At 39.3% G+C, this 10,327-nt stretch overlaps 2 protein-coding genes across 2 annotated transcripts in view; both read left to right on the top strand.

The window, feature by feature from the left end:
• Positions 1 to 546: 546 nt before the first annotated feature.
• LOC146009646 (keratin, type I cytoskeletal 19-like) lies at positions 547 to 4,546 on the top strand. Its single transcript, XM_083150099.1, has 6 exons — positions 547 to 1,455; positions 1,664 to 1,746; positions 2,500 to 2,656; positions 2,757 to 2,918; positions 4,094 to 4,219; positions 4,322 to 4,546. Exons 1-6 carry the CDS (start codon positions 547 to 549, stop codon positions 4,544 to 4,546), a joined length of 1,662 nt encoding a protein of 553 aa, XP_083006225.1.
• An 861-nt stretch (positions 4,547 to 5,407) lies between these two features.
• LOC146009645 (uncharacterized) overlaps positions 5,408 to 10,327 on the top strand; it is a 41,430-nt gene continuing 36,510 nt past the window's right edge. The window contains exons 1-2 of the mRNA XM_083150098.1: positions 5,408 to 5,419; positions 5,893 to 6,040. Coding sequence (XP_083006224.1) covers positions 5,408 to 5,419; positions 5,893 to 6,040 — 160 coding nt within the window. The remainder of the gene's footprint in view (positions 5,420 to 5,892; positions 6,041 to 10,327) is intronic.

Raw genomic sequence — 10,327 nt, 5'->3', positions numbered from 1 at the left:
ATGAGCCACAGCCTCAAGCACAGCAATTCTTCAGCTGGATCTTATAATAGAAGTTGTGGTGTTGGTGTAAATCATCCAAAAAGTCAGATGACTTCCCATCTAGGAGGCTCACATATGTCCCAACATGGAGGATCACATATGTCCCATCATGGAGGCTCACATATGTCCCAACATGGAGGCTCACATATGTCCCATCATGGAGGCTCACATATGTCCCAACATGGAGGATCACATATGTCCCAACATGGAGGATCACATATGTCCCAACATGGAGGATCACATATGTCCCATCATGGAGGCTCACATATGTCCCAACATGGAGGATCACATGTCTCACATCATGGAGGCTCACCTATGTCCCAACACGGAGGATCACATAACTCTCATCATGGAAGCTCACACATGTCTCAACATGGAGGATCACATACCTCCCATCATGGAGGCTCACATATGTCTCAACATGGAGGCTCACATATGTCCCAACATGGAGGATCCCATATCTCCCATCATGGTCTATCTGCTATATCTCATCATGGAGGATCCCAAATGACTCATCATGGAGGCTCCCACATGTCTCATCATGGAGGTTCCCACAAGTCTCATCATGGAGACTCTCACAAGTCTCATGATGATGGAGGATGCCACAAATCTCACCATGGAGACTCACACATATCTCATCATGGGGACCACCATACCTCACATCATGTGGCCTCTCAGCATGTAGGACACAACATGCCTCATCATGGTGGGTCCCACATGTCTCACCACGGTAGCTCCCACAAGACTCATTATGGAGGCCACCACAGCTCTACTCATCCTAGCCACCACATTTCTCATCATGGAGGTCATCATATGTCTCATCATGGAGGTCATCATATGTCTCATCATGGAGGTCAGCATATGTCTCATAATCAAAGCCACCACATGTCAAACCATGGAACCAACAACATGTCTCATCATGGAGGCCACCACATGTCTTATCATGGAGGCCACCACATGTCTCATCATGGAGGCCACCACATGTCTCATCATGGAGGCCACCACATGTCTCATCATGGAGACCACCACATGTCTCATCATGGAGGCCACCACATGTCTCATCGTGGAGGCCAGCACATGTTGCATCATGGAGGCCACCATACATCTCATCCTGGAAGTCACCATAAAAAGGAAGTTTCTTTTTCAAAGCATATGGATCATAGTCATAACGGTCATTTTTGTAGCACTGGAGGCAATGGTGGTTGGATGGGAGATGCTCTGTTTGGTGTAAATGAAAAAGAAACAATGAAGCTTTTAAATGAACGTCTATCATCCTACCTCAATAAGGTTCGCTCACTCGAAATGGAAAATGCCCAGTTGGAGAGAAATATCTGTGACTGGTATGCAAACAACCCCCCAAGAACACCTCCTGATGGCACTCAGTACTTCAGAATCATTGAGGAACTTCAGAACCAGGTAAAACACACACAGCACAAGGAACTACATTATGATATAAAGGTGAAAACATATACAGTTCCTAGTAGACTAGTAATATAATTAATTATGTATTAGTATCTACACTTTAATATACTGATAAACTATTGTATTTATATATTCAGAGACATATCAATGCTGACAAATTTTATTAAATAAATGCTAACATATTGTAAAATGTGCTGTGCAGATTGCAGAGGCTAATATGGAAAATGCCAGGATTGTGCTTCAGACTGACGGTGCCAGGCTAGTTGCTGATGACTACAAGAATAAGTAAGTTTTGCAAATAAAATATAATATAATGTGCCTTGTTTTTCTGACATATAGCATTACCAGTTATTTTTAATTAATGCAATGTCAATTCGCAAAATGACTACTGCCACAATAATTAGTTAACAGTTCAACTTTGCACTGTCAGGTAACCTGTAGCAGTCAGTCAGACCCTTGCTTTCCTTAAACAATCAGTGTTGAATATCTGATTGCATGGTAAGCATTCTATACATTTACAATAATTGACCACAATTTTAAGTAGACTATCTTCCACGTAGACCACCATTTTTCAATCACTGTGCCATGGCACACTGGTGTGCCTTGAGCTGTTTTCAAGTGTGCCACCAGACCTAGACATGTCCACACCAGTTTGCAGTCACCGCCAGTTAAACTGTTATTCACTGGTCTCTTGTTTTCATGTGTAGCCAATGAATTTCCTTCTTGTTACCTGTGGGGACCAGTTATTTTTTTTTCTTCATATAAGGGTGAATAGGTTTTTTGTTTTTTTTTGTCCTGTGGTGGCCAAAGTGTCTTTCCCTGTGGGGGTCTGATGGTGTGTTTTGGTAATTTTAAAATCTTGTTTGGTGGGCCATGAGTTGAAGAAAGTTGAAAATCACTGAAGTACAGTAGATCTAAACATTTCCATATGTAGCTAAAATTAGAAGCAGCTTTTCACCTTTGATAGTACCTTAAATATATTTATCCAATGCTATGCATATATTTACCTGTAAATAATACATGTTTTGTTACTCAAAGGATCGAGATGGAAAGCTCTCTAAGTACCAATGCTGAGATGGATGTAAACAATCTGGCAAGAGTTCTGGATGGGATCAGTGGGGAAGCTTGGGAACTGGGGATGCAAGTCCAATACCTCCAAGATGAAATAGACAGTTTGAAGAACAACAGTGAGGAGGTTATTTATCAAATCTAAAAATATTTGAAAATATGTTGAGTTTTTGGGATCCTGTAATTCATATAATTTGACTCTAATATACATACCTATGTCATTGTAGGAAATAAACACCCTTCTTGCTCAACTGGGTGCCAGAATCAGTGTAGAAATGAATGCGGCCCCTTCAATTGACTTTAATGAAGCTCTGTCAGAGATTCGAGATGAATATGAAAACCTCATGGAGAAAAATCTTAAGGAAGCTGAAAACATGTTCAATGAAAGGGTAAGTCATCCTCATTTCCATAGCAATCTTTACATGTTCCTTTGTGATTTTTAAAATACTTAAAATTGACAATAGAGAGCATTATGGTCATATATGCACATATTTAAGTATGTCTTAGAAAGTTTAATGCATATATGATATTGGATATTGGTCAAAAGGGCCATACATTAATATTGCACATTTAAGGCCCACATTACCTGCCAAATTTGATTACAGTACATGCAGCACCGTTATTGTGGCCAGACAATCACTTCACCCTACATACTATATTGTAGTCATCAGATGACAAACTTTTACATAGTCCCAGTATACATTTTTATCAATACTGCCTTAGAATTAATGGATATTATTGGCCCACATTAGAGGGAAATTTTGTCTAAAACAAATGCCAAACCAATAATTCCATGAGTGATCAACTTGAAATATACTTTTGATATTCTTTTATGATTCTATCTGTATTTTAGTTATGGGCCTTTCCATGAAAATGAGTAAAAAAGTTAATACTGTATTTATCTATGTATTTTTTGAGTTTTCAACATATGTTAACAAGTTAAATTATAACTCTTTATCATAGGTTTCCAGAAATAAATAACATAGGGTTTTAATTTGAAATTGAGGGCAATTATCAAGTAGAACTTCCTTAACAAAGTGATGGTCAGCTTGGCTTGACCTATTACATTTTGTGATATAGGGGTGTATTCAATGCTGGGGGCAAGCTGTGACAGCAAGCAGGGCTTCCTGCTCGCTGTCACAGCTCGCCCAGTCAGTATTCAACTGATCCCCCTCACTCCATTTTTGGATCGACAGGGAATTGGTGTATGCGGCCACTGAAACAGCGAGACTTGTGGCTAAATGCAGCGGGCTCCCTGCATTAGCCGTGAGCCTTGCTGTTTGGGAGAACCCTCGCTGTCCTCTGACAGGGAGGATTCCCCATGAACATTAAATAGAGTGAGCGGCCAGCATTGGGGTTAAACAGCGAGGATCGCTTGTTTTCTGCGATCCCTGCCGCTGTTTAACCCCCTCGCCGGCTACATTGAATACAGCCCATAATATTTTATATATTGGAAAAATTATTTAAAAAGCCAACTAGACTATTAAAAAAAAAAAAAAAAAACTTGTATAAATGTCCCATACAGAATGGCCATTTTTAAGAAAGCCTTTTCATTTTCTTCCAGAGTGAGGATCTTAATCGTGTGGTGGCCTCTGGCTCAGAAGAACTGCAGTCTATTGAAACTGAACTCATCGAAATGAAGCGCTACATGCAGTCTCTGGAAATCCAATTACAAAGTGAACTTAGTATGGTACTGTATGAGTATTAGGTTCTTCATAAAAACGTATTACTTATTACCTGACTATATAGAAAGTTTATTTTATTCATGTTAATTATATAAACTATATTCCAGACATCAGCACTGGAGGGCACTTTGGCTGAGACAGAAGATACTTTTGGGTCTAAGCTCGCTGAATTACAATGCCTGATCAACAATATGCAGTCTGAACTATCTGAGATTCGATCTGATCAAGAACGTCTTAACAATGAATACAAGATGCTTATGGACCAAAAGACCCACCTGGAGATGGAGATAGCCACATATAAGCGACTGCTTGAAGGCCATGACATAAAGTAAATACAGTAGAACAGTGTCAATATCCATTAATACATATTCAAATACAACATATGTAGCAAACTTATTCTTGACCAACCCTTCTAACATGAGTCTTATCTAGGTAACAACAAGCAATATAATTGGTTAAACTGTGTGTTCATGTCACTGATGATATCTTAAACTATCTGTTGAGGACTATGAGCCTGATTCAGTACCCATCGCTTAATTGCTAAAATCTCCGCTTGGCAATTTTAGCAATTTTGCGCATACACGCATGCTGCTGCATGCATGTGTGAGGATTTAAACTGCCTTTACATTCTGTAATTGCAAATGCAGTCAAAGTAATGGTGGTGGGTGGTGATGGGTCCTATTGGATGAGCAGTGGCTGCGTAATGTCACACACAGCCATTGCCATCCAAAACATGGTACCCAACGCCTGCCTTTGTAGAGAGGCTACAGTACCTTGGTTATTGGATCGCAAAATTTAGCAACTGCATCATGGGGAGGGACAGGGCATGCTGGGCAAAAGCTGAACAATCCTCTATGTACTGTATTAAATGGTTATACTGTATATTTACATATAGGATATGAACAAATTATGTTCCATTATAAAGCAGAATAAATCACAATTCACTCGTAAACTCAATAGCAAGTTTGTTTTATCCAATTTTTAAGTGCTTGCATGTTGCAAGAGTAAAAACACAGAATACACATACAGTATGGCACTGATTTAAAAATAACACTATTCTTTAAAAATTGCAAATATATATTTTTGTTTAGTATGATGAACTTACATCTCCATACATGTGCAATATAGGTGCTCACGTTAACACTAACTTGCATTTGCTTTGCTTTGCAGTGTTTCTGAACATAGCATGGCCCATGGTATGCATGGTAAGTTTAAGAAACAAAATCATTTAAACTTAAATATTGAAGTGACCAATGAAAGTAGATCTTGGCTAGAAAATTACACTAGAACAAGCTTAGACAGTTTGTTTCTCACAAGTAGTTGTAGAACTATAGGTCTTAGCAATTCTGCCAGCCTTGCTTTTCCATGTACAGTATAGTCTAATTTCTGTACACTATGAAGAATGTCATCCATGCACCTAAACATCAATAAGCATATTTATATGGTCAGTGGAATAAAACTATTATTTACTGATTAAACCCAATCAATTAATGCAACTAGTTTTTATTCTTTTTATTCTTATCAATGTAACTTGAAAATAATTATATACCCATATCCATATAATCCTTGAAGGCTTTAATGATACCATCAACAAACATCACAAATATCGATCCTCCAGTCAGCTCAACTTTATATTCTATACTGTACTAAATTTAAAAAATCCATATTTTCTTTTCAGGATCTCATCACAGTCATAGCATGGTACATCACGCTTCTGGTTCCCAAGGTGGCAAACATCTGTCTCACCAAAGTGGTGGCCATCACTATGCAGGACACCACAGTGGAGGAAACCACCATTCAGGCCATAAATCGTGTTAGAACACTGAGTATTGGAGAACGCACAACTATACAGTATCACCAGAAGAAAATCATGTGTTCTCCCAATGATAACAGACACTAACTACTAGATGGGACAAGTGGTTCTTATCTGCTGTCATACTCTATGTCTCAAATTAACCTTTAGTGATTCTTTTAGTAATATTTCTATTTACCGGTATATACAATGTTTAAAGGAAGACTGAAATTGTACGTTACACATCATCCAATGGTTTGGGGTAATGCATCTACTTTGTGTCCTGATAAAACTAAATAATTGGATTATAATGAGGGTGCATATTGTTGGGAACATTTTTCTCTATACTGTATGTTGGTGATCAATAGCAGTATATTGGGTACAAAGGCTGTTGTATCAGATATGTGTCTGGCCATAGCGGCATAGTAAAAGAACATGTGTTGTTTAGTAGTGTGGGAATTATGTTCTCTCTTACATACAACACAGGCCTCTGTTCATACAGTAGCAATTTCTGGACAAGGATTGCTCAGTAGGCCTCTCATGTTCTTATTGGGAAAGCTGTCCTTTGTGATTTTACTCGCAATTGCACAAGCTACTGGTGTTCCTATGCTAGAAATGAGTGTCGGAATGTATTGCATGCAAAATGCGATCTTTGATACACCCCACCCCATAAGGTAGTGCTTTAACCCATAATTCTGTTCTATATTGCACCCACCTTTTTAATGTGTTTTACAGACACCTGCTGGCTACTGATGTACATATTTAGTTCACATTGCTAAAATTGTTTTCTAGATCTCTTTCAACCAAACATGAAAGCTTGAAAGGGTGCACCAAGGACATGTAAACTAGTGAATGACTCTAGAAAATAGTATGTGGTATAAGTAATATGTCCAGAATGTCAGTATAATATGGAGATCCCCTTATAAGGTTACTATTGTGATGAGAATGTGATCTGTGAGAATTCTCTCATGCAAGCCCCATGGCTCAGGCATCACATAAAGATGGAAATCGGACAGTAATGTCAATATTTTACTTTCCTGTTAGTTATGTAGTTCATTATTATAACTTCTCTAATAAATTATATTCTTTTCTTGTTTCATGAAAAATGAGGGTGTTCTTTGCTGAGTATGGTTTTTTTTATAAGGATTATTTCTCTTAGAGGGTTCAAATGTGTTTATAATTAGTAACACGAATGCCAATATTTGTTAAAGGGACTGAATAGACAAATACAATAATTGCATGCATCTGCATTTTATTCATAGTGCTCAGTCCGGAATGACAATACAATACCTTTTGTGGGCTGAATGAAAGAGGGTGTGAGAATCAGAAAATGAGAGATTTTGGGAGAGTTTTCCCATTTTTTGAAAGCGGTAATCATTTACACTGGAAAAAACATGTTGATTTTGCCATGTAAATGATTGCTGCTGTAAAAAATTGGAAAACTCTCCCAAAATCTCTCACTTTCTGATTCTCACGCCCTATTACATTTGAATCACAAGTTCCTCATTGTAGCAACCCCTTTGAACATTCATTAATAGGAATAATGCTCCTACAGTACCTCATTAACAGTCAACGTTCTTGCTTTAACATATAGAGGCAAAATAATTTGTCTTATGGAATGCCAAATAGGATTTTTCTAATTATACACTTACAGTAATTTATTATTAGTTCCTAAAGTTTATTTTGATAAAAAGCCCACTAATTGCATATGGCAATTCTCATACTGTATGAATGTGAGTTGTGTCTGAGAATCAGGGTCCCTTCATGGAACTGTAAAAAATGATAAGAGATAAAACCCATAAGCATAATTACATAATGATACCAGCAATAACAAATATCAATTTATTATCAATAGAGTGAAGATCTTAAAGGTCAACGGTTCCGCAACTAAATATGTTTTCCGCAAGTGTGCCTACTGTATAATGCATGAAAGGGCTTGAAACATTCAAGGGAGCAGTTGCCAATATGCAAAAGCTTGCTAAGCCAACCCAATGGATAACATAACTACAGTACAAAAGTATTAGTACATCCCAGTGCCTGGTTCTTTTACTGATGCTGAACAGTTTTACACATGAAGTAACAACATCATGAACGTAAAAAGACCAAGGTCCAGATGCACCAAGCTTCAAAAAAGTGATCAAATGGAGAGTTATAAACAATCAGCCAGTCAGCTCCTACGTGTCATTTTTCAAACCCAGCCTCTGACATGACAGATGGAAGCTGATTGGCTAGTTGTTTATCACTCTACACGTTATCACTTTTTGAAGCTTGATATATCTGGCATCAAATCAACATTATGCATACTGCTACACAACCCTGTGAGAGAAAGATTCAGAAACTATATCAAAATATGCCAGATCGATGTGGTTCGAGAACAACGTAGGCTTGTCTATGTGCTAAAGTTTGAAGGTGGTTACTAAATACCACAAAAATTACAAACTGATAATACAGTAGTAGATCATTGCTGAACACTAAATAAATGCTTTGTAATATATATATTGTTTACAGAAATATACGTTTAGAATCATTACACCCCTCATCATCCCATGTCGGCCCAACAAATCCCATTGTGTTTTCAGCTCCTTCCCCCATTACACTTTATTTCCAACCAATGTAACTCTCTCCAGCCCAGCCAGCCCTTGACTTACCTTCTATTGCCCGCATAGGATGCTGCCCCATGAAATGGACACTGTCCTCTTCATGGTTGGCAGTGGATCAGCTTGGCTTCTCTCTAATCCAATGCATGATGTCATATGAGCTGTATCGAAAGAACAAAAAAAACATTATTCAGATGGTTGCATGACAGATTTCTACTGCTGTCAGTGTCAGGTGACAGGGACTAGACCCTTAAGATTTTTGATGGGCAGGGGCCCCGTGAATTTCAGGGCTCAGTACAAGTGTTCACTTTCTTCCCCCTGTCTCCTGGCCTATAGAGCCCACACCTAGCCAATGCAGTTCCAAGAAGCTGGCTTGTTGATTTGTACATAAGCACTGGATTACGATTATGCACTCATTTACAGGATACTTATGGGTTCCCTGTCAGTTATGTAAAGGAGCATAATGTGTTAACACAAGGGGAAATATATATGTAATATATAATCGGGCGCAAGTGGTTAATTAAATAATTAATATAAGAAACAATATATTAAATGGCAGCTCCCAATGGATTCCCAGCAGGGGATCCAATGAAACAAAATCTAGGGGATATAATTATTCTAATCAAATAATTATAGAGAGCGCACTGAATTAAGCACAAATATTTATTAAAAAACAATAGATGAAAAGCTCATATAAACGATCACAATTATTTAATAAAATATAACAATAAAATCAATATGATATAAAATAGTTATAGACCACTGGGCAATCACTGATGCCCCACACAATGCTATATGAATAATGTCCAGTTGCTCTTACCCACTAAAGGATGATGTTATGTCCAGTAGCGGGGAACTTGTAATTGAGTTTGATGAGATATGAGAAGACAAAGTCCATCCAGTAAGTTTATGGAAATATGTGATGTTTGATTGGGGGGAAAAAAACGGAGGGGGGTTTGTAGAGATGAAAAGGTGACTCGCAGAGCAGCCTCGCTGTTGGAAATAGATGTATCTGTGCTACAACCGGCAGATGATGGTAATGAGCCGGGAGCACTCCATAGTGAACCAGCGGCGTGGCTAGGTGTATGTTGGAGAAGTCTGTCTCATCGGTACTCTTTACTTAGAAGGGCGCCCATCATGGCCATCTCGGGCATTGAATGCACTAAAAAATCGGGTGCGATGCGACCGACGAGATGCCCGTGATTTCCCATAGGGAACAATGTTAAATGTCTCAATTGACCCGATTTTCCTGTTCAATGCCTCAATTGACCAGATTTTTCCATAGGAAACAATGTTAAATGGGCCACAGAGGCCAAATAGGCACCCTGAAGTGTATAATGGCCACCCGAATTGTTAACGCCACCCCACGATCAACGTCAACCCGAAGCGTGGCGAGCGCAGCAAGCCCGCGAGGGGCGGCGGTACGCATCCTACGGCCTTTTTTCATACCCCCACTATCCACGTCGGCGTGGAGTTGAGAATAGAAAGTGTGGCGAGCGCAGCGAGCCACCGAGCCCGAAGCGTGGCGAGCACAGCGAGCCCCGCGAGGGGACGCGGATACCTTCACAGGGCTCGGTGGGCTTCGGGCTCGGTGGCTCGCTGCGCTCGCCACACTTTTTATTCTCAACTCCAAGCCGACGTTGATAGTGGGGGTATGAAAAGGTCGTAGGACGCGTACCGCCGCCGCTCGCCACGCTTCGGGTTGACGTTGATCGTGGGGTGGC

The sequence above is a fragment of the Crinia signifera genome, chromosome 6 (assembly GCF_055691185.1).
Source record: "Crinia signifera chromosome 6, ASM5569118v1, whole genome shotgun sequence".
In the NCBI taxonomy this organism is placed as follows: Eukaryota; Metazoa; Chordata; class Amphibia; order Anura; family Myobatrachidae; genus Crinia; species Crinia signifera.
This window is presented reverse-complemented; position numbering and strand designations above follow the sequence as displayed.

Bases quoted from the DNA above. Each gene is read 5' to 3' on its own strand.
- LOC146009646 (XM_083150099.1), top strand. From the start codon at position 547: ATGACTCATCATGGAGGCTCCCACATGTCTCATCATGGAGGTTCCCAC. The intron at 1,456-1,663 runs GTAAAACACACA...TGTGCTGTGCAG, and splicing joins TTGAGGAACTTCAGAACCAG to ATTGCAGAGGCTAATATGGA. The intron at 4,220-4,321 runs GTACTGTATGAG...ACTATATTCCAG, and splicing joins TACAAAGTGAACTTAGTATG to ACATCAGCACTGGAGGGCAC.